The sequence below is a fragment of the Takifugu flavidus genome, chromosome 17 (assembly GCF_003711565.1).
Source record: "Takifugu flavidus isolate HTHZ2018 chromosome 17, ASM371156v2, whole genome shotgun sequence".
NCBI lineage: Eukaryota > Metazoa > Chordata > Actinopteri > Tetraodontiformes > Tetraodontidae > Takifugu > Takifugu flavidus.
Window position 1 is genome coordinate 4,385,376 of NC_079536.1, and position 25,451 is coordinate 4,410,826.

General features: G+C 44.2%; 1 protein-coding gene across 2 annotated transcripts in view; it reads right to left on the minus strand.

Moving 5' to 3' along the window:
• plxdc2b (plexin domain containing 2b) overlaps nt 1-23,817 on the minus strand; it is a 42,986-nt gene extending 19,169 nt beyond the window's left edge. The window contains exons 1-4 of one of the 2 annotated variants that reach the window (XM_057012748.1): nt 23,698-23,817; nt 23,293-23,591; nt 5,698-5,912; nt 546-692 (exon numbers count right to left, since the gene is read on the minus strand). In XM_057012748.1, the coding sequence (XP_056868728.1) occupies nt 546-692; nt 5,698-5,912; nt 23,293-23,392 (462 nt within the window). In that variant the 5' untranslated portion in view covers nt 23,393-23,591; nt 23,698-23,817. Of the gene's footprint in view, nt 1-545; nt 693-5,697; nt 5,913-23,292 lie in introns of both variants that reach the window. The other variant, XM_057012749.1, reaches the window with a different exon arrangement.
• Nucleotides 23,818-25,451: the final 1,634 nt, after the last annotated feature.

Genomic DNA, 25,451 nt, shown 5'->3' on the forward strand with positions numbered 1-25,451 from the left:
ATCCTGTGGTAAGCAGCTAATTTTAGTGGTATCCGACGGTCTGGTGATGACCTTGTTTTGAATTTTCTTTCATTGGCTAAAACCTTTTCTCTTGCGGACGACAGCAGCGCCAGGATTTTTTTTTCTTTAGTTTTCCTCATTCTTCGTGCAGTTTCTCAGGATGTCTGCTCCTGTCATAACACATCGCCCTTGTTTAAAATGTTGAGGTGATGATGTGACACCTAAATCTCAGCAAAGTTTGAGTTCCTTCTGCACGAATCCCACAATGGAAGTTCCCAAACAGCTTAGTCATAATTCGTGCTTACTATGAACTGATTGGCTTGTTATTGGATTTTGTGTTTCAGATTAGAGGTAGGGGATCAGAACCCACAATGTGTGGCCCTATTCCATCCCCTCACCAGCGACTGTTCATTTGAATGCTGCAAAAGTCCGTGGTTCCAGTCAGATGAACTTTGTGATCAGTATCTTTAAAACTCCAAACATCTATAACCACAAAAAACTCATCCTAAAAAATGATGCCAAACTGGATACCAAGCAAATCTTACCGCCGCCTGTCTGTGAGTGTTGGATAAAATCCCGTGAATCTTCACTTTTTCCTTGTCCATATGGTCGATGTTTACCCACAAGTCCCTGCTCATCGCATCTGTCGGACTGTATGTTTTGGATGTGTAGTAGTCGTGGTCTGTGTCCTCCTGCAAGGGGGGACACAACAAAGGAAATGGGGTTAATTTTACTGCCAGGAAACCAGAATCACCCTGATGAAACCCTCGGCATGTCCAAAATCAATGACATTAGCAGTTTTTTTTATATCTGCAGATTGGAGTGCCTGTATTTTTAGATGTATTGCTTTCATGGAGCACCCTAAACTCTGTCAATAATCTAATAAAAACAAGACAATGGATGAATCAACTGCCTCCGCTGATCAGGAACCTGCATCATATTATCTTCCAGAGAAGCCTTTACAGATTTCCATGAACCCTGTGGGTGGAACCTGTCTGACTTCATTACTTCTTGTACAAAAAAAGGAAGGCCATCCATGTTGGGTACTTCCCTAATGCTTGTAGTTTTCCATTTCTGTCCAATAAGGAAGGAGGAGGTCAATAATGCTTGAGCGTGATCGCTTACTACTTTGATATTCTGGTTATATTGTTCTACACCATAAAAAGGCAAAGACACTTGGGTGCAACCTTTCATCTTGGTTTTGTTTTTGAATTTAGCTCTGACAGTTACACTGTAAAAAAAGGCACACCATCCAGCCTGTTCATGGATTGCTAAAGCCTCCACAAGATGATAAATATCAAGCATTCTAATAACAGCCAGTCGTTTAAGGTGGTATTGCTTGATTAATTCAGACAAAGCCTGCTGGAAGCCTTTTATCACAAGTGCAGACAAATTGTGTAAGGGAGAAAATGGCCCTCTGGGCTGTTTCAATCAGCACATTATGTCTAGAATAGAAAACAAGGGGACTTTTAAGAAGGAGCAGACGAACCAACGAAAGGCGCTCATACTGCCTCCTAATCAACACAAGATGTTTTCTTCTTTCTTGGGAGATGATTATGGAAAAGTGCAGAGAGAGATAAAGAGTGCTCTGAAGTGTGAGGGGCCACGTTTTCACCTGTATCCACGAGGCTTCTTCAGTTCTGACTGAGGAGACGGGCTGATTCGGTGCCAGCTACGAGGGTGATGGTATCGTGCAAAGCTAAGCTACAACATGATTAGTTGCAAATGAAAATACCTGTATGACATGAAAATGTTTCATATGCTGAATATCTGCAAACATTTGATGAGCAGCAGCACTCTGGGTTAATGCAGCCCTCGGTGCAGTATAGTAAAATTCAGCACCTATGTTACAGTCTGCTTATATTTCAGCTATATGCTACACACACACACACACACACACACACACACACACACACACACACACACACACACACACACCAAGCAAGTCATCTATAATTTAGATTACGGTACATATATTAATGACATTGGTATTTCTGTTTTTCCTGGTATACCTGGAATTTACAGCTGTACATTTACAGTCTCAGAAGAAGGTTAATGTGGCCTTAAGAAGAGAATTCTGACTCAACTTCATCTCCTGTGTGAAGTGGAGAAACAGAATGTCTGGCCAAATGGATTTCTGTCGGGTTATAAAGGGAAAAGCCAGATGAAATTCCAGATGCAGATTATTTTTTTGGTTCTTTAATAGCCTCTCAACTCAGAGACTCTAAATAAAAATTATTTGTAGCTTTTCACTTATGGATTTATGGGATTGTGCCCAGCTTCATTCTAAAGTAAAGGAAATTAGACCTTAAAATGTTTCTGCACAAGAAAATGAAATAAAAATGGCTAAAAAATAAAGTCAAACTGTAATCCCTCTGCTGAAACCACATCTCCACTTGCAAGAAAAAAAATCATGTTTGCACTGGGAGTGTTTGAGCTTTGAATAAATGTTTCAATATGTTGGGATTAAGCCGCATGTCAGGCAGCCCCACACACACATGCACACACACACACACACACCCATACAGAGAAAAGTGAAAAGTCAGATGAAATTAAAGCTGGGTGGGGGGGGGGGGCATCACTCGTGTGTGCAGCTCTTCATCAGCTGATAACACCTGTGATGCATTATTCATGTCTTCCCTCCATCTCCTGCCAATTACACCAGCTCTATCGCACTAATGAGTGTGTGTGTGTGCGTGTGTGTGTGTGTGTGTGCGTGTGGTTGGGTGGGTGTGTGTGTGTGGGGGGGGGGGGTGAATCTCAACAGTGTGAATCTAACTAGTGTTGAATAAAAGCCAGACAAAGGTTCAGACAAACACTCATTTGACATTATTTACATGGTGTTGAAAGCAGGCAGAAGGGGGTGAATAAGTAGCCAGGTACGAGTCCAGGCACCTGATCTACAATTCAAGTGTTCTTTGGTCTTTGCTGAGATCTGCAGGCAGCCCACTGGGTTCAGAGGGAATGTGGTTGCATTTAAAGGTACAAAGGGCTTACTTCATACATAAAGAAAAAAAATCAGAGTGAGACTCCTAAAAAATAGATTTACCGCATTTTGGTGCTCTTTTTTAATGTAGCAGTATAGACTATGGTCCATTTGGAAGCTACTAGCAAACTAAAGTGTAAAACAAACATCAGATTGTTGGGGGTGAAACAAATTTGCATTCACTGCAGGTTTTAGAAGTGAAGCGTGGTGGGAGTAAAAGCAGAACTGGGAATCAATGGAAGTCTTGGACATTAGCAAGCTGGCTGCTTTCTGCCTCGCTGTGTGAATGTGGTGAAGCTTGTAACCCCTCAAAGAGCCTCTTGAGCTGCGAAGTCCCTGACATCCAATAAAAAGTCTTCACCATAGCCCCATACCATTATTACTGCAGATCAAAGTGAGCTGTGCAAACAACACCCTGAACACTCCGGGCTTACATTGGCAACACTGGTGAAAACAAAGTCCCAAATATGCCTTATTTCCAAAGGAACACATGTAGTTTTGTGTTCCTTTGGACTTCGCCCGTGCTACATCCTGTAATGTGATACAGGCGCTGGAAAAGAAGAGGTTTGTAAAATTTATCGCACAAGTGTCGGTCACATGTGTGTTTGTGTGGTTTCTTATGCTCCTTATAAATACTTGACCAAAAATGGCTCCAGCTGACAGCTGTAAGCAAGCTGAGGTCGGGACCCTGCGTTGGCCTGTGTGGTATGCCGACGAGGTTTTCAGGTGTTTTGTCAGTCCGAGCCGGTGTTGAGAAATGATAAATCAAGTATAAAGCAAAAGGTTGGCTGCCCTTGTTGGAGCACTGGATCTGTTTCTTTTGGTGTTTTGTTCGAAGGGCTGCATTATGAACTCCTTTCTCCCAATTGCAGGTTTAGACATTCATTTTTCTTCCATTTCCATTAAAGATAAGAGCAGTTTATCCAAGGCAGCCGCCAAACAGCCTTGTATTTTAGAGTCTTCAGTTCCATCTTTCAAGCCAATGCACCCACGAGCCTGCTTTATCTAATGTTTAGTTATTACAGCGCAGCTATCTTTTGAGTATTTTACTGCAACTCTTACTGCAGATTTCAGAGAGGGTTAACATTTTGAAATGTGGCGCACTGGTGATCCCTGAGCTTAAACCCAGCGACACCCTTTATTCCGCTCTGACGTCCTCTAATTCTACCTTACAGTGACCTGAAGACGGGAGCCTGTTAAGTCTCAGTTAATGATCTGCAGCGCTGGTACAGTGACTCAGGCAGGCGGGGCGTCAGACAGTCTGCTGTTAAAGCTGATATCACTCCCAATTTTGCACCATAAATATGGGACGAGTCGGCGGTCTCACAGCGAGCTCGGGTTACAGTTACTAACAGCCAATGCTGTCTCACAACATGTCTACAGCGTGTTAGTGCACAAATTATCCGCCTCAGGAATAAGACACTCATGTGCCAAGTTAAAGTGTTCTACAGCCGATGTGAATCAGCAAGTTCTCCTTGCTGAGTCCTGGAAAGAAACGCGTTTTCAAATGTGATAGAAAACAGCCAGGGTCAATCACTCGGTATGGAGGAAGAGCTGCATGGAATATTCTGGCTGTATCCTGTCCAGCTGGGCATGAACAATTATCTAAATGGTCAATAAATTACACGGGAGTTTGCTGTCAGTCTCCCCTACATTAAAGCCTGTATCCTTCATCTGAACCAACTGCTTTTTGCATTTAAAAATACATAAATCAGGCCTTTAACTGTGCTCCTTCAAGACAAGAAAGGAACTTTTGGAGCCAGTAATTAACTGAAAAAGACTAAACATGTTGATGGAAGGCCGGTGCTGCGGGAAGATGGATTATAACACAAATTAATGCTTGGAATGTTGTTTACCGTCGGAGATATTTGATGAAATGTGGATTGGTGACAGACTGAGAAATGGACACTCAGTTCCTCCTTCAGAACGAAAATAATCGTTTAATTTACTGCTGGGCTGAAGAACTTGGAACCTTTGACTATGAGGACATTTTTCATGTCTGCAACATGTTAGTGGCTGTTGTGGGTCTTTCTGTGTAATAATAGGAGGAACAACAGGATGTTGGTGCTCTGGTGCATGCATGCACCTAATTGTGCTCTTGTGGATGTGAGGCGTGTTTACAGCTGTGTGATATGAATGTTTGTGTAAGATGAGTGTGTTATTGTTGAAGGTTGATGATCAAAGCCGTCTCTCACCCCCCCTCAGAGACGTGGGGGCACCTGAGATGATTACAAGCCACAGCAGAAAGCTTAACAAGCTGTCTTAGCCTGGGCGGCCACCATCATTATGACAGGGCGCCACGGGGCCCATGAACCCAGCAAAACCCCGTAACAAGGGGACACAAGCGATGCCTTTTATTTCCTCAGATACAAACCCTGCTCCATTAACCGCTTCACCAGGTTGATTTCTAGTCCTTCAGGTCATGTGAAAAGGGTATTCGGCCCCATGCAGGAAGAAGACGCACACCTGCTACACTGGTTACTTTGGAGCACCAATTTAGCTTCTTTGTGACTTTTAACAAGAAAAAAAAAAAAATATTTTTTTGTTATTTACACCGCCTGTACTGTCAATAGCTGTTCATGGTCAACATGCTCAGAACATCAGATGAGGCACAGAACTGGCTCATGTTAATCCACATTAAATTATTAGCACAGACGAGACGAAGATGATCTAGAGGACTTCCCCAAATCTTCTATTAAGCTCCAACCTACCTCGATATGTGAGCTGTTGTCCGTGTCCTCGGCCGACAGCGGTCCCGGGAGTGCATCGGGCTCAAGCTCCTGGTCCTGCTCCTGACTGGCTCTGTTGCTGTCTGTGCTATGCTGCTTCTGGGGAAGCCATCGTCTCCAGCGGTGACTGTACAGCTTCAGGTCCACCGCTGTGTCCTCTTCTCCTTCGTGATCCTGCGTGTACTTGAAGGAGACACCTAGAGAGAAGCAAAAACGCACGTCGTACGTTTATATTCAGATTTTGATGTGGTCCATCATTATGTTAACCTGAATAACAACATGGAAAATATATTCACTTGTAATAGTTTTGAACCGATTCATGAGCATCAGTAGTTGTAACATTCCCATCTGGACATTTAAAGGACTGTCAATTGATGACAAAGGGGCATGTCCTCAGATGGCCAAATCACAGGGATTAGAGATGCCAGATTCCCCGTAGGTATCAAAGAGAGCAGGAGATGGCCTGCTCAGCCCGGCGGTCCTGCGATAATCTGCAGACTTGTTTTTGCTGCTTCAGGCTAATGCTCAGCCTGCATGGATAAGCTCCTGCTCCCCATGACCCAAATCGGATCAAGTCAATTAGCAATAAACTTACTTTTCATTGTGCTCATGCGAAGCTTGAAAGCAAAAGTGTTGAATACAGCTACAGATGTAAACACAATATACCGTTGACTCCACTATAAGTTACGATCCTGTGTTTTATGACCAGACGGAGGTCACTGGGTTTACTAAGCTGACTTGGTTTTCTGCTTTTTCTTCCGTGCTTTCTTCTCTCACACTCACATTTAATTCTCCTTGTCGTCCGCCTCTCCCCGGGCCCCCCCACGAGAGGTTCTCAGGAGAGCAGGATGGCCTCGGTGAAACCCAGCGGAGACACTTCAGATGCTAATTTATCCTAAGTGGAAGCTGACACTCGCGTTGCTTTGAGCATCAGAAAGCAACAAGCAGTGAGATCAATCTGCCCTGTGAGTGTGGATGTGGCAACTCTCGACAGAGAAGCGTGCCAAAAGTTAATGGCCGTCTTAAATAGCAATGGAAATAAACACAAACCCATCTATGAAGGTGGACGCTCAAATGGAAAAAGGTTAGATGTTTTTTAGCATTTTCTAAAGTGTTTTTAGGTACGGAGCTGCAGCACTTGTTGCCTTCCCTCTGCACATGCTGAGATGACGAGCTGCTGGCAGCTCTCTTGGCAGCAACTAATTGTCCCTAATAGTCATGAGTCACATGTCGTTTGCAGACATAGTAGGCCAGGCCAACTTCCTGTCAATGTGTCCTCTAATCCGAGAGGCACCTCACGTCTATTTTCAACCATTAAACGTCTTTGCTAATGTACGGGGGAAAAGCTATATGCCTAATATACCATGACCACATTATAAGGGCCTTGAATGAACGAATGGCTCCGATTTTCCTGGCATATCTAATCAAGAACCATGATGCACACATGCTCTTGGAAATTTGTTGTGAACACCACCTCTGTGACTCAGGAGCAGCAGATTGTTATTATCTCTTAGTCTTTGGTCAGGCATTTGGGAGGGAGGACTCCTTACTGACACCTAAATAACTTCCCAACAGGACAGCTCTTCTTCCCGGCAAGAGACTCTTCCTCAGCTTTAGTGAGAAAGACATTTTTTTCCCGCCCTCCTCTTCTTTCACTGCGTCTGAAAGCACCCGCATACCTCGACTATGACTGTGTCGAGCCGCCTTGTTGGCCAGACTCGCGCCTGTCAACACCTCTGATTCAAAAACACAGGAGGGGCTGCAATTTGGTTCCACCTCAAGCCTTTCAAGGACATTTAGAAAGTCATAAAACTGCAGAACCGAGGTACTGTCTTCCCCCATTTTTCCTCTCTTTTCTCACAGTTCCCACCTGACTCGGTGTGCCCAGCAGGGAGCTGCCACACATGAATGGCAAATGGAGGAGGTGGGATGCTTGGATAGATTTGTGCATTCTAGTGTGTGTGGTGTGCATAGAGATTACGGATTAAGGAGAAAGTCTCGTTCCTCCATGGATTCTTAGCTTTTCTATCTCTGGCTGTCAGGGTGCTTAATTTAGTGTCCTTTGCAAGCTACTTTATCAGTGAAGCAGCAGAAGGTGCCAAGCACTCAGGAGGACCTTCTATAGGCTCTGTCACAGCGCCAGTGTCTCGCAGATCAACTCAACAGGTCCAGATATACGAATATTGAAAAGACATAGTTCCTACATCTGTGTGTAAAGATCTCCGTGATGAACAGCAACAGTTTGGATCATGAGAAAACAGTGCAATTATCACTCCACCCAGCTAATCTTATTCTCCTCATTAGCTGTGGTGTATTGGGCCATTTGTCATTTAAAGCACCTCATTACACTAAATCATTCTATGTTATCAAACTCTCCACAGAGAAACAGAGGACAAAGATTTAATATATACGGAGACCACATCTGCTCCGACCAGCGTGTGAACACTTGCAAATACCCGGTGAGTGACAGCGAGGCACCGACGAGCAGAAGCATTCGCTGTACGACATCCTTTCAGCAAGCACATCACATGTCATGAAAGTAAAAGGTGATGACAGTCCTACCAGACTAGCTGATGCTAAAATTAACTGAAAAGACACCGACTGATGAATAAATTAATAAGGTGGATCTAACAGGGTTGCGATGCTGCATTCTCACCCCTTAAGCGCAAATCATTTCACAATGAAATGCATTTTAAAGTGCACGGTTGACAGAAGTGTGCCTGAAATTACCGTGCACAGCAGAAGTGGGCTTCCTGACCTGACGCAGCTTGCATTTTACACATTTATGCAGCCTGTCATTAAGCAAACACATAAAGCAGAGAAAGTTAAAGGCAGACCAGGAGGGACGCAGCACCTGCAGAAGAGACTCCCCTTCAAACGGCGCTCACAAATGGAGGAACGGGCCAATAAAAGCAGGAATGTAGGTGGCTTGAATAGGAAAATCCGTCAAACGCCAGAGATAATCTGTGCCGGAGTCGAAGTTGAGGCAAATTTATAAACACAGACATTTAGAGATGTCAGAAATGCCCAGTTTTTCCAGAGAGATTTCACCAGGCCAGATTTAAATTCTTCTCCTCCCAAATGTACATTATGACACAAAATGTTGAGGTCAGAACCTGAAAAACCATAATGGAGCAGGCTAACGTCTAATAAACACTGCAAGCAAGGTGTGAGAAAGTGGCACTAAATAAAGCCCAACATTCATCCTCTACTGTGATAATTACATTCTGCCTTCAGGGTGAAGAAATTCAGGGAGAATATTCGGATAACACAGCAGCTATTTAGATAGGAGGTGTCAGGAGAGCGAGAGGAGATTTTCTGGCTTTAGGATCAAGTTCAACGTAGTTTCAAAACAAGTTTTAAAATTAACATAATTGTTCTTTCTTGGGCTAATTTTCTTTTCACTGGAAATTTTAAAAACAACTAAATACTCTGGACATAAAATCCAAACAGGCTAAGCCACAAAGAACAGACTGATATACCCAAACACACAGAATCAAACCCCTAACCATAGGGTTTTAAGTGTTGGACCAAACCAACGTGGAGGCTGCTGTCACCGCCGTGGCTTTCTTTATGTAATTGGTGGTTGCCTTGGCTGAGGCATTGGTCAATTCAGAAAATGTATACGAAGACGCTTTGGCAAAGGGAGCAACACGAAGGTGTGGACGGCTGCAGACAGACGGGGATTAGTAGAAAATATACGTCCTGAGGTGCACGGCTATGTACGAATTCAGGATTCCAGTCAGGCGCGGTATCTGTCTCATATTTCAGAGGACTGACTGATATAGTGTGGGCTGACGAAGCGCTGCTCTTGGCATCCTTCCACCGTTCAGCTTTGCCAGCCAGCAACAGGAGCAGGAGCCCCGGTGATCTTGAGAAGGATCAGGCTGCAAAATCCCTGAACACTGGGCCTTGATTGTTCCTCCCTCCTCGTGTTCAGACCATTACCTGGGATAAAACTGTGGCGATACGGTGGCCAGCCCAAACCTTTCAAACACAACACAGCGCCTGTCCTTCCTCTGTTCCCACAGTCCTCTCAGTGCTGGTTTAACAGACCTCTAAATCGGAAAAGGTGACATCTGTACCGCTGAATGGAGGGGATAGAGAGGACAAAGCCTGCGCTTTTATTCCGATACGCCGCATCACAAACAATAGCCTCGGTTTTATCCTCTGGGTTCGCAAACTCTTCTTCTCTCAAAGCCTCTCCGACTCAATTTCCTTTTCATCCAGTCACAACCAGGGAAACGCGTCTCTGACAAATCGCACCGACGGCCTCAGCCGCACGGACTCCGAAGCCAAATTACTGGGAAATATTCATGATTACAAATGGTTTGTCACCGAAAAAAATTAGACTTTTAGTTCATTTAAAATATATTGATCAGCACAAGTGCTTTAAGCTAGTCTAATCTGCCCCTTCTATGTTTTTCCCGTTTCAAACACAATCGATCCGAGGAGTGACTCGGATAAACAAGTGAGAACAGGCAGCGGCGCCTAAACTGAAGATTGATCACCGTGGACGGAGTAAGTGTGCAGATGAAAGCTCGTGCAGACTCCGGTGCGTGTCTGCGAGTGGTTTAAGCCTGTTTTTGCCTCTTCTCAGGGAGGAGAGCTCCATGTGAGGTCAGATGGATGCCCTTGGGTCTGTCTCATCCTTCCTGCTAATCCATCAGAGATGCAGAGTCAGCGCTCCACCCAGTCAAACCTCTCCAAACCCCAGCAATCTCTGAGTTGAGTATTCTGTAAACACACAAACTGCTGGAACCTTTATCCCGCTGGACCTGCCATTTCCCATATAAACAATCTCCAGCTGTCAAGCAAGCGCTGCTGTCCAAGGACAGATGTACTTTCGCTTGACGTCTTGATTTCAAAACAGGATTATACAGCAGGCTCTGAAAATTACATTTACCATCCATCTACATTTAAGGCTAAAATGTTTAGAATGCCATGATAGCATTGCATCCATTCAGAGATGCACTATTATCATATTTCACAGTTATATTTAAAAAAGAGCATGCTAAGGGTACGCATTAGCCCTGCATGCTACATTTGACTCCTTGTGCAGCAGGAGATTTGTCGTGCCATTTCATTTGTGTGACGGATGTTGCGGCTCCGTCAATCAGCACTGATTTCAAGTGTCTGTCCACAGACGCAGCCGTGTGTTGCAGCAGCTGTCAGCTCACCTCCAGCACGCTGAGCGATAGCCAGCATTTATTCTCGTAAAATATTGTCACGGGCGATGTTCACAAGCAAAGCGGTAGCTGTTGCAGGTCACTGGCTTTGCTTACCAGCACGTAGAAAAGAAAATCTGCAACTTGTCTTGCTGAATTGTAACGTGACGCCAGCGTGTGTTTCTACTATAAAAGCCAATACGTTTTCCCACAGTGTCTCATCCATCATGATAAAAATCAACCAACGTCACGTAACATGGTTGCACTCACAATCATGTGGATAAAACCTCTGAAAATGATAAATTGGATCATAAAGTTTTTCCCCTCCTGCATCTGGAACACTTCTGGGTCAGGAAAAGTTAACATTTAGCTGAATAAATTAAAAAGTAGGTGGAGGAAATATACACTGAACACACTGAACGCTATCTTTCACCCATTGACACACTTTGGGTCTGTCATAAATGATACATTTCTTATCTTGGATTTGACAAGCACATATAAATGAGAATTTATGGGTGTTATCTGGGTGGTCATGGGTCAATGGTCCAGTCTTTTGACAATAACAATACTACTTTGTTGTAGAATGGAGGTGCAGACACACAATTCAAAGGATTTTCATAGTTAAGATTAATTTTATCTGGGTAAAAAGGGAAAAAATGAATCACACTGTGGACAACAACATCACTTTCAGCTGCTGAAAAGCAAATTTTCAACAATGACACCAAAAAGCTGCTAACCTTGTCACTTAACTGTTGATGTTTAAAGCCACGCCTTACAGAAAGATCACACATCCTAAAGAATGGCTCATTAAAGCCTATAGTCTCTAACTATATCACACCATGTTTCGGGAAGACTGTTAATGTGGAATGGTCTGTCTCATTAAGACCACCACACTTCCATTCTATCAGCGACCGGCACTGTCAGCTGAATAACAAGATTTCCTCTCGCTGCAAAAGTGACTAATTATGCAGACTTTGCTGAGAGTTCTGCTTTTTTCTTTTATGCCGGTGCCCAAAGGAACAAAAGTCTCCACTTATCTCCAAGCTCATATAATTGCATTGCATATAGCCGCCCATACTTCCCTCATATTATGTTTTAGACCATCTCCTGCCAACCTGCAGCTGATCCCACCTCCTGTGTCAGGGAACCCATAAATAAATCCTAAAGTTTCACTAGTTATCTCCCACTTTTGAGACTCTGCCGTCCGCTGTTTGCACCCTGCATGCCTGTACTTGCCTACAATCCTCTGGCTTAGGTGTCAACCGGACAGCCGCTCACGCTGATGGCCTCAGCTGCATGTCGACGTGCTGTTGCATGTGCTGACGCGCGTGCCTGCAGTTTAAAGCCCCCCCCTCCCGCTGTTAATGACAGCTGAGCTGACCAGTGTGTTTTAGCTTCAGTCTGCGGTTTCTTCAATCGATCGCTTACTGAGTGTACTTCTGACCCCTGTAGAGGACACAAAAATAATAGCTCACTTCAAACCTGATGACATTATTTGTCTTGGTACAGCGGAGCATGGCTGCCCCGGGTCCGTAATAGAAACGGGCAGAGCGGAGCCCTCGTGATAAACAGCCCAGCAGAAACGGGCCTGGAATGTAAATAGGTTGCACTTGTTTTAAAATGGACTCTAACTTTTGCTTTCCCCGAGGTAGTCGGCGCGGCTGTGAGCTGATTTGGCACTCGAGGTGATGAAGAGGGTGGTAGTGTTGTTATTCAGCCAGCGATGGATGCGCCTCGCCAGCCACAATCAAAACCCTTCTTATTTTCCCATGAGGGAACCAACAGACTGACACCGCATTTTGTTTTCACGACAGCTTCCAAACTGTTCGGGGAGTAACTGAAATCTGCGCTTATAGAGTCCAAACTGATGAAGTTGAACATGCGTATGAATGTGAAGCAAAGTCGCTTTACTGAATTAAGGCATCATTTAATTCAGTGTGTTTATTGTCATTGATAATCCAGATCTTCTGCCTGTTCTCAGCCAGAGCAACAGGTTGTTATTTGTTTTATTTCTTGTTATAACTACAATGAGTCACATACTGGTCTCATATAAACATAATAAGCATGAAACTCCCACCAGAGCACAGCAAAATGCTTGTTTAATGCACTATGGCTTATTTGTTTAACCTTAGAAAATGACATTAGTTAAGTAAAAAGAAAGAGGCAGAATTTGGGCTCATTCCAGAACTTTGGTTTTCGCCTCTCAGCTCCTCTCTATAAGTCGCTCCATGTGATCTAAACAGTTCCATGATTCTGTTCTCTGAAATGTTGCAGAACAGCCGCAGCATCTCGACATTTCATGGGAAAGTCCCGACCCTCCTCTGCCTGAAAATCTCTCTGTTTTGAAACTTTGGAGTGTGACAAGTACGCCTGGACTCCCCTGTTTCTCGCTCGCGTTGCCATGCTCCTGGGCACGCTGCCATCGGCGCCGGGTCCCGTGAGCTGCCTTCCTGGGACTCATTGATCAAACGTAGGGGCCCACAGTGGACGGCAGCTCCAGCCAGGAAGGACGGCAGCTCCAACGCTCTCACACTCGTTTCATTTATATATATCAGCTCATAATAGGCATAACACATAATGAATAAAAGTTTTATTCAGCCATTTATGGCCCTGATACTTAAATGAAACCTTCTGGGAATTTTAGGGGAAAATTTCTTGGTGAAACAATAAGAATTTAAAGGGATCTAAAACACGACAGAGGGCCAGGATCCAAGCCCTAGAAAGGGGGTGGGAACCACTGGTTCGAGGAATGCTTTTGAATTCAAGTGCCTGACATGTTTTTTAAATTAAGCAACTCTTAGTGCAAATTATTAAAATTTATAAAACAAACATTAAGCCGAGAGAATTAAAAACACGTGTCGGGCAATAACTACCAACACAGTTTTACCTTGGTACAGTTTAATAGCTGTTTCAGTTACAAAAATTATGTGTTTAAAGGTCGGCACTCCAAAAATTATTCCTGAATAAAACATGACAGTAAAAGAGCTGAAATGTATATGGATCCACACTCACTTTCTGTTTTAAAGAAGCCAGGAAGAAAGATGGTTTTTTTTTTTGTTTTTGGGGGGGGGGGGGGGGGGGGGGGGGCATGTCATCATGAAGAAGGTAACAAAATCCGAAGGGAGCTGTCAGAGCTGCTGTGCAAAGGTGGGAAATGCCCTGAGGGGGCTGAGCAGTGGTCTGAGCTGCTGCATCTGCAGGAGCCATCCTCACCTCATCTGTCTCTGAGGACTCATCCGCAGGAGCTTTACAGGCACCAACTACAGACCGCAGCGGGCACACAAGCCATCGCGCCGCTGGTTGTTTCTAACTGCAGGAGCTCAGATGTCAGTGATTAGCATGAGAATAAAACTGCCACTTTGGTGGCGGCTTGACCGATCTGCCGTCTCTTCCCAAGAGTCCTTAAAGACAAAGCATTAGCATTAGCATACCATGGCCGACCGGCTGGGAGACAACGGATCATAGACGTCTGGCACAACTCAAAATCTAAAAATATTTGGCAAGGATTGATTCAGCAATTGACAGAGCCTTTATACTTTATTTATACCTGAGCAGTGTCTGCTGACTTTTGAGAATAAAACCTTGAGTAACAAGATTGTCTCCGTACTAAAAATCAAAATTCAGAAGAGTGTTTTCCCATTACACCTGCACAGGCGCACATCTGCAAACAACTGCAAATCTAGAGGGACGACTACAGTCGCTCATGCATGTTATTAAAAGCCAGCTAAGCTTGGGCATGCGGTCACACTCGTTTTCAAGGTGATTTGCAGACAACATGAAGACCCAAACCATCATCTATTGACAGATTCAAGAAGCACTGAAGTCACTTCATGAGCTTTTTCCTCTGCTTTATTTTGACTGGAATTAAATCTATCGCCATGACAACTTCCAGGAAAGTCACTGACATGTGCGAGGGTATATTATGCTATTCTAAGAATTCATTAGCATGTCAAAGCCTAATTAACCTCATGGAGAACACATTCTATATCGGCTTTAAAGCTAATATTGGTCACATTTGAAAAAGTAATTATATATTTGAATTCAAATCTATACTTTCACATCCCAGTGAACAAGCACGCTGTCTGTTCAAGTTAATAAACGCAATTTCGATCAAATAAATGAACACATTTCTGGCCAACAGAGCTGAAACTATCAGGGCTCGGTCAGGAAAAAAACAGGATGTGACTAACTCTTACATTTTGCGGGGGAAGAAAAGCAGAGCGGCGGAAAAAAAATAAGGTTTGGAGAAAACAAGACATCTGCAGAAAATTCAGAAACTTTTAACTATACGGTGGACGGCCAGCATTTTTCTGTTTATCAAGCACAGACAGAAAGGGTGAAAGCCTGCAGATATGCAGAGATGGAGAGGCAAGCTTTAGGATGGCAGAAGCTCTGTCCCACCCAGACTCTCCACCCTGAGAGACTAACTTTAATGCTACGCTAACTATCCTCTCTCTGCAGTGACCTTTCAAGTGACAGCCTTTAAAGATTTATACAGCAGAGTTGTGCTTCAGCTGCCTCTCCATAAGCATCATCAGCTATTCCAGCTGTTGCAGTGCGCAGCTCAGATCCCGGCGTATTCACGCCTCCCCAACCTCGCCCCACCTCATTCTCTTCATTGTACTCATGAAAAAGACTGGACTGTTCTTCTGTCTGGCAGATGTTTCTGCCCCTCGGCTCTTTCATAAAGGAAACAGACGTGTGAAATATTCTGTATACCTGCCTTACTAGCGCAGATGTATCTCCAAGTTCCTCTCATGTGACGCAGATATCCGCCAGAATCAGACAGACGGGTCAAATTATTGCTGTCAATCACGCCACGTCCCACTTCGGCGCAGTCAGCGAGCGGGTCGGCTGAAGTGTCAGGGAGACGCGCTTCTCATTACCTCCCTGTCAGCGTGATTGTGTCCTGATATCAAGCCGAATGTGTTGCCTGTCATGCTTCGGCAGGCCATGTCACTGCGAATCTACCACAGGACACTGAGACCTGGGATCATCCAGGCCAGAGGAAGAGGTTCACCTGCCAGCTTGTGTGATAAACTCTTATCTGACAGGCCACGAAATGCAAAAAATGGAATTAAACCATGAAGCTGGACTCTGCAGCTAATTGCACACGATGCAACGACACCTAATTTTATTGGATGAATTGCAGCTGTTAGGAGTTTTCCTGCGTGTGAGCCCTCTCCTCCTCCCTTTCTCTTTCTTGTCTGTTGTTCCCTTGGCTCCCTATTTTCAGGCTGAGCGGGGCTGCTCTCCAGTTCCCGCCAATCAATCTGCACACCTGATTCGCATCGATGGACAATCAACCCACCTGCCTTCCGTTTTAAAAGCCTGGTTTTCTCTCCCATCCTTGGTCAACTCCCTGTGGTGCAGCCTGGCTCCTAAATGTTCTGCATTACACCTAGGTTTTGGATTCCTGTTTCTGCCTTTTGGGGTTCAGTTCGTGACTGCTGCTCCTAAAAGTAGCAGATTATTATGCTGATAAAGATGTCTGCTATAACTGTCAATGTCACCAATTCAAAATCTCCGAAGACAGACATAAATTGAGCCATATAATGGAAGAATGAAATGCCTTTGTGTGTGATACTGGCTTGATATATACAGCAGTGTGCACGTGTGAGCGCATGGCTGGTCATCAGATAATGACATTACATTAAAAAGGCGTTCTGAATGGCATGAATGAGGCCTGCTCTTAAAAATGAGACATGTCTGAATAAAGGAGAATAAAGGCAAGAGACATAAAAGATATTAAATTTGTGCCCCATCAGGCACAGCAATAGGAAATGAAAGAAGAGGCAGACTCTGTTACCGGGACCTCTAGCTTATTAAAAACACATCCTCTGTCAGGGACATTAAGAATCAGGGCAGAGATCCTGCCCAGGCACAGAACGGTACAGCAGCCCCTTTAAAATCAGCTATTTATTTAGCCATTTAGACATCCCGCTCTCATTGAAATGACCTGATAGTGTTCCATGTGCAGCTCTTTCCCAAACGTCTACCTTCAAAATGCATGTATTTTCAAAATATAACCCACAAACAGCCTCAGACTGTGACGTTCAATAGATTATTTATGAAGTGAGTGACGGGCAGACGTCTTCAAAAGGCACGTCTGCCAGCCATTTGGGGCGAGCTCGGGGCAAGAAAAGGACATAAACCAACTCATTTATATTCATATCACTTCTTCTCAATTTCAATTTGTGATGGAAGGGATTTTTCTGACATTTATCAGCGGCCTGGCAGCTCTTTGAAGAGAGGCCATTTCAAATTTGACCCTGATTCAATGTGTTCTATAAGAGATCATTCATTTTCCAAGCCTAAAACAAAACTTAAGAAAAAGTATGGCACCAGGGAGATCATATCATATCCCCACCACTCTTTATTTATGGTTTAAATAAGTGTCTTTGGGTGGAGTTAGCTTGGCGGCTTCCAGATGTGATAGTGCAGTGTGTCCACACCTTCACTAAATTCAGCAGAGTTCTGGATGAACAAGGGAGCCAGCCAGGCATTAAATCAATATCTAGACCTCCTCTGCTTCTCTTATCAGCACTTGGTTGCTTTGGAATACCTGCTGGAACCCTGAAGACCATCTCTGCGTTCACAACATGATTAAATAGTCTCAAAATCAGATAACATTCTTTCATCGTGTGGGTTATGCTTATACATTAAACTTGCACGCCACCCATGATGCATTCGAGGACCCACACGGATTAATGTCCTCACTGCAGAGTTTTACTTCATTACCATTCCCTCCTACCAAGCCTGTCTGAGGGAACAGAGCATTTATTGCCTTTGCAGATTGCTGTGAATAACATATAATTAAACTGCTCTGACTCATTTACTTGAGAATTCAGGTGGGCGATAGACAAAGGCCTTTAAATGAGACTTGATTAATGCGATTTTGCTCCACATAAATCTTGCACACACCAAATGATCATTAATGCAGTGAATATCCTGATTAGCAAACACTATACATCACAATTGAAGAAAAGGATGTCAGGTGCACCTTTAAACAATATGTAATTTCCCTTTTAGTGCAGGTACTTGCTGCATTAAAAGGGCAAGGCACAATCATAGAGAGAGACGTTACAGAGTTTTGAGCTATCTTCATGCTTATTTACCCTGAATGTGCTATTTAACTTGTTTCATTGTATTCTCATTCTCAATCCACGGAGACTGAAGAATTTACAGTTAGGAGGATGTTCTCCATTAAGTACACAGATAAAAATGCTGGTAGATTTTGTAATTCATCACCACGAAGACTGAAAGCAAGCCTTTGTTCCTGCGTGCCTCAGCTGTAGAGGAATCTACTGGCTAAGAAACGGAAACTTGAACAACTGGAATTGTGGGATGCCATCAGAAACACTTGATTTTGATGTTCTCTGCCGTTTGAATTTGTGTAATGTAATAACGTGGATGAAGGTCACACGAGGAAAGACGGAAAAATGGTTTTCTTGTTTACGGCTGCACGATGAGTTCAGCACCGGGTTGACAACATGCACGACTTTGTGGGGAAAACTGCGTCAACATCACAATGAAACGTGCCTTTACTTGCCTTTCAGAAAAGCCTGTTTTCTCGCCATTATTGGCCGTCAAGGTTCCTGTAGGGTCAAGCTGAAATAGCTGAAACCTTTCAGAGATTCATGCATACACACACACACATAAACACACTCCTCATGACTCACTGGATTATTGAATCAGTCCAAATCAAGGAGTGGAGCCTCCTTTCTGGAATACAGTCTGGACAGTGACAGATGATGTTGAAGTCCCTCGTGCTGCACGCCCTGCAAATCTGGGTTGACTTGCATTCCTTACACTGGTTAACTCTTCTGAGAAGGCCCCAGAGAATACAGAAAAGTAATAACTGCACAATTTGAAGCCTTGTTTTTGACAACAGCAATGACTGTTTTAGTCATTTTCAAGCTTTGTTTGGTCTGTCTGAAAGAGCAGACAGTCAATGTCACAATCCATTCTCTGCGCTCCTCCACAGAAGCACATACGGCTGTAAATCCCTTTATTTTTCTCCCAAGACCATGTCACTTGAATCTGCTGCTGAGGAACCACTGCTCCAGGCGTGCTTGTTCTTTGTCAGGATGAGTTTGGTACGGGAAAAGAAACATCTGGGGACATTTTGTGGGCGAGGTAACAAAGGCAACGGTGTTGGACGTGCAGCGAGGAAAATGTGTGTGAGGCTTCTTTTGGCTGAGTTCAAGTCCATTTTTAAAGTCGAGCATCATGAAGCAGGCTAATCCTGGCGTTTGCTCCGTGTTTACTGTTCAAAAATGGAAAATTGACTCACAAGATTCTTCATGTAAGTTGTGCAATATGATAAAAGCAGGCCAATAACAGATCCTGTGTTTGTGTGGGTCAGAGAAATTGCACTAAGTATAAAGGTGAGGCTATATTTTTCAGCCGTTTGGAGTTATGTTTTTATCAAAGAAAAAAGGGGGGTTTGGGTTAATATTGGAGTTAGGTGAACTACCCGATGAGTTAATTAGTTGATTCAATCAAGTTTTGACTTTGCCAATGAAAAACCTACAAATGTGAAGCTAAAGAAAGCTGACTTTTGCCGTAAAGATCACCGATCATCTTGTTTCATCATTTCATTATGAAAAATGCCAAAACCACGAGCGCCTGAAGGTGCACCCTGTGACAGTGTCCCTGATACAACAAACAATTTACCTTATCTACCGTGACCTGAAAAAAGCCTGGTGAGAGAAAAGTCATTTATAACGGGAGTTGTGTTTCACACGCGGCCTGCCATCAACCTGTCAGTGACACTGGCCCCTCTGTTCCTGCTGGGCTTTGGCTATGCTGCTGCTGCAGGTTAGGTGTGTGTGTCTGTGCATGCATGTGTTTGTGATAGGCTCCGTTAGACACCTTATCTCCTCCTAGCATGCCTGGATGGCCCTGAACACAGCCACATTCTCCAAGTGTGAACCTGTGTTGCTTCCTTCAACGCTGTACCACCATTCACCATCTAATTCAGCAACAGTGACCCAGATAGAGGAAAAAACTACCGGTAAGTGATTCTTCTCTGACAGTTACAGATTTGCTGTGTCCCATCTATAAACAAATCACCCTTTTCCCACTCTCTTATTTGCCATGAACAATGGCCGATGGATGCCTCTCCAACAGACTGGGGCAGTCAGGGCTTGTGCAATTCATTTTTCCCTCATTCCATTTTGCAAAAGCTATTTTGACCTTTGTATTACAACTTTTTTCTGCCTTCTGATCACAACTATAGTACGACCCTCAGCAGACATCAAAAACCACAAACGGGTCGGACGTATTGTGCTGCGACTGTTCATTGTTGTGGGAATGAAAGCTTGAAACTGTCACAAACTTAATGAAGCAGGGAGTGCTTTCGTGCAAAATGATTCTAGATCATTAATTTGATCGTTTAAATCCATTAAATATCCTCCAAAGGCACAATTGTTCTGCGATATTCCTGACATTTATTCTTCATCCTCAAATAAAAGTATTTTATAGTCAGTAAAGAGGGTAATATCTCTGTTATTGTGCCTCTTTTCTCCAGCCAACAGAACTAGGATTTGCATGTCTTCTAATTTCATTTCATTTCATTCCCAGATGATCTCAGATGTCCTCTGGCAGCATCTCACATTAGAGTCAAACAGAGGAACAGATAACAGCCCAGCTGTGAACAATACCGGAGTCTATTGACAGCTTTGCACTCATCTGCGGGGAGGGGGCAAACTGCTGACATTCTGATCTGTATCGCTGCACAGCTCACGATAGCAAAATCAGGTTTGCTATGGCCAATGTCTATGATTGTGGCTCTTCATGATACGAGTTGTCACAACACTGCTGCTGTTGTCACCATGGCTGCGGCTGAGTTCCACCGTGATGATTAACAGCATTTCTAATGGAACTATTTCCATTACCTTGGTGTAATCTTGAAGCTAAATTCTGTGGGGAAGATCACATGGAGCCAAACAAATGTAGCTTATATACGTACACTTCAACATCCCATCAAATTGCCTTGGAAACCTTTTTGGGGGCAAAACCCAAACATGAAACCTCTTAAAATTCTCAAGGATCAAATGCCACATCAACATTTCATCACTCCAAAAATGACACTGATGAAACCACCACTTAACAGCACTGGTGTTGGTCATGTGATCCACCAGCCAATCTGAACTCTGTTTTCAATCGTGACGTTTCTTAGTTACATTTGAAATCTTGGCATCAATTCCTTCGAAGAATTCATAAAATTTTGTTCATTACAAGAGTAAGGGCTCCAGCGTTGCTCCGGGGCTGCATTAATTGGGAATGTAGGAGCTTTTGAACCACATGAGAAGACAAAGCACGAATAAAGCTAAAGAGGAGCTTAAGTGTGTTTGGTTTCATTAACTAGTGGCCTCTGTGCTCTTTGTCTTGGAGCCTATTGAACTATGCGCTCCTCAAGTCTTCAGATGGAGCTGCTCTCTGGGCTCAAAGGGGCAGGAGGCTCAGCGACGAGAGCCAGGCGTGACTAATGCAGGAGCCCGGCCCTGCTGCTGCATGCTGGTACGAGGGGACGACCCAGCCTCCCTGCTTTCTGCGATGTATGGCACAGCCCACTGTGACAGCAAACAGAATATAAACCCAAGCCTCCACTGCCACCGCTCACCCCCGCATACCACCCTACCCCCCATCGCCCATTCAGGGTAGGTCCTTTCAGCAGGTCTTTCAGAAGGCCAATAAAGAGGCTGGCTCATTCTGTCCATTCTAAAATGTGCAATGTCAGAAAAAGAGAGCGGGGGAGGGGGAAGATTCCAAACGGGCTTATAATAAGTAGCTGCTGGACCACCGGTTCTCAGGAAGGAACCTTTTGCCGACAGTTGGAAATTATTAGGCGAAAATGCCAAGAAAAAGACAGCAAGACGGACGACATTTGTAAACCTTTTGATGCCAATTCTGCATTCATTCAGCCAATTAGCCAAGCAGAAACAAGGAGCTGTAAGTTAAAGCTGAAGGACTAAATGCCCCAAAATAGAATCCGTCCTAACAACTCTCCGATCAGCCCTCTCTGTACTCAGTGTTTGTGTTTTTTCCCCTCGACCTTTTGAGTGTGTGTTCGTCTGATTGCCGAGGCAGGTTGATGGATGAGCAGCGACGTGTTGGAGGTGGTGATGACCACCTCGCTGCAGCCTGGAAGGGAGTTTCCATCAACCCCCCATATAAAAAAACATAACTCCGAGCCTCCATCCCTGACAAACTGAAATTCCACACATGATCTTACACCATCTGAGCGCATTAACTACCCCGGGGGCTTTTAAATGAGACCACGTCATTACAACAGGCGAGACTTTCTCCCTCGCCTCATCTCAGACTCTTGTGGAACATCTCTTTTTCCACACCGGGAACAGCACCAGAGTGCTGATTAACCTCAAAATCAGCACCAATTTTTGTGACGGTTCCACTGCTGAGAGGGCGACTGCTGCGGACTCAAACGGTATTTAAAAAAAAAGCCCACAGGATGTTGTGTAATTCCACCCAGATGTTCTCCACAGATCATCGCAGTGAACGCATGGAGAAGAGAGCTTTCTGGTACTACATTTCCAGAGAGTTCTCATTTGTATAAAGAACTATCCCAGTGAGGACATGGGCTCCAGCCAGGACCCTCACGCACATGTCTAAAAATACTGTCCTACATTCTAAAAGTGTCCAGTCTGTGCAGGAGGGATGGAGCACTCAAAGAAGGAGGAAAGAGGCAGTTTAAAGATAATGGTGGAGCTCCACAGCCTTTAAACTGGTCCCACTAGAGGTTGTGTGAGGGGAAACTTCATTTACATCATTTAAACGAACGAGGCCAGAACAAAAGACACACAATTGGACACCGAAGCCAAAAGAATTAAAACCGTGCATGTAGCTGATACCATCTCCCTCCCTCATGTAAACATGCATACATTCCAGTAAATCTGTGGTCTGTACACACGCAAACAAACACACACTGGAATCATTTACAGTCCCTGTCAGCAGCCGAGCGTCCCTCCAACCACTCTCTGATGCTTGATGAGATTCCTGCGTCACCCCAGGAAACGAGCATGAACTTATTCCACTGTCACACTGGAAACCGCCTGCGTGTAAAGGAGCGTGCGCGTCTTTTATGCACCAACAACAGCTCTGCAGAGCACCTGCACAATCAGACATCCGTTAAAAGTTGCAGGATTTGTAGGAAAATATGTTGAAACTGGGGGGTAATAATGGTAATCTACACGTTCTAAACGGCATTACATGCGTAATCCCATCTAGACAAGAGCGTGTTTAGGTTTTATGTGGAGGATAAGGACGCATTTACAGCTTATTGTCATGCCGGATTCCACCTGTGACTGACAGTAAGCGGGGCCACAGCGGCTCCCTGCAGCAACAGCACATCTCACTCGGTGCTGGAGTTGGCTTTTCTTACCGTAGCTGGTTGCAATCTCTGCGTGGACATTCCTCACGCACTGCAAAACTAAAACAACTCCAACGAGCAGGTCGAACGTCTTCACACACGCCATATCCATCCAAGTTCTGCGCGTCCGCTCGAACCTTTCCTCCCTCTTCTCGTTATTCTCCGGACCTCTTCGTCTCCCCAACGCACCGACGGAGCTCCCCGGCGGACTCCGCAACTCTCCAGCCGCTCCTGCTGCTTTTTAAACCGCAAACCTGCCCGCGCTGCACTGTGCTCTCTTTTTGTTCCAGTGTGTGTCACACTGCGCGCTCCTGGACAGGGAAGGGAAAAAGGGCTCGTCAAAGCAGCTCCCCAGTAAAAGCAATAAACAAGAAGTGATGATATCAGAAGCGTTCTGGGGAGAAGTCCTGCACTTACGGGCTCTCCCGTCTCTGGCAGGAGGTGCAGTGGTTGAAGAGCGAGCGGTGCGCTCCTGGAGAAGACGGTGCGCTCCCCTCCGTCATCCACTTCCCCTCGCAGCCAATAGCTGTCTGATGCTCGTTGTGTGCAGAAGGGGGGGGGGGGGGACTTAAAACGTTTGCCCCTCCATAGGTTGAACTGTCTTACAAGCAGTCTATGAAATTTTTGGAGGTGTCCTGATTTTGGTCTGCATACAAAATGTGTTTATTACCAACATCACTTTGCAAAACACCATCTTAAAACACATCTATCTATCTATCTATCTATCTATCTATCTATCTATCTATCTATCTATCTATCTATCTATCTATCTATCTATCTATCTATCTATCTATCTATCTATCTATCTATCTATCTATCTATCTAATTAGCGCGCCCCCTATGGGCGCAATTAAGCTTCAGTCTGTTTATTTAAAAAATTGCCCAATATCAAATTACAATAAGATTAATTACTAAACTGAATGAAGTTGTTTCTTTCAAAAAATTAGATTTTTTTTTTTTTTAAAATTCTATGCTAAATAAATTTTAAAATAAGCAGGCAGAGAATTCGGTAATCAGCCTTAATAGGTCTTTTAATCTGAAAACCATGAATGGGTTTTGAAACCATTTCCAAAATGATTCAAATGACATCACCTAAGACAGGTGACCCAACTTAAGTTCCTTTTTTCCTGCAGATAAGAAGGAAACGTGCAAATCTCTCATGAAAGGCAACACTTCATTCATTCCTGAGGCTTCTCTTTCCTCACCAGACGTTCGTTTATGGGATTGAGTTGGACCACAGCCTTGCTCTAATTAAGACACTCACTGTGGGAATTCAGGAGCCGCACCACAAATCACAGCAAACACGAAAGGACGCTCTCGCCCGGAGCTCCACTTTTATGTACTTGGCAGCTTCATATCCAAAGTTTCTCCCTCATTATTTGCACTAAATAGGTTTTCAGAGATTTTAAATGGCTTCTTCCAACCGTTACAATGGTTCCCACTAGTAACTTCATTTGCTGTGATAAGTTTTACCTTATTAAACTTCGCCGCCAGCGGAAGAGAAGCAAGAATTCTGGCCTCCCTCTGAAGGTCTAAGCAAAGTTAATTTTACATCATTCTAATATTGTCAAAGAACTTTTCTTGTCGTGCAGCAAAGTTTACACACAAGAAGCTTTGTTCTCAGGTTCCAGTAATAACCTATTTATAACCCATTCAGAGGGCTTATACAGTAGGGAGGCACATAGACATGAAAGCTATTACGTGCTTTTAATAATGTCGCGGCGTGGGGGCACAAATACAATAGAAAAAGAATAGAAAGTTTGTCTCTGAGTGTTTCATGCCCTCAGTATAAAGACCTTTAAACCTCCTTAAGTCCTGACCTTTGTATCAGGGTTCCGTCTCATCTACCCTGAAGAAAGAGTCTGATTTCCATCTAAAACATGTCTTTGAACCTGAACTCCAAAAATCAGGCCGACACAAATGTCAGATGATTTCCCGTTTGAGTAATAATTAACCTTCCCCCGACTGAGGCGACATTTATCAAGAATTCCGCCAATCGTTTGCAGCACAACAGCTAAAACGACCCTCCCCTGTGTGACGCAGACAGCTAGAACTTTGAATACACTAGTCATTGACCTTAAAGAGCATCCAAACGCCCGTGACAAACCGAAAAAAATGACACCGACATCAAACTATTTCCATCCATGGGTGGGGGCAAGTGTGAATTTTCC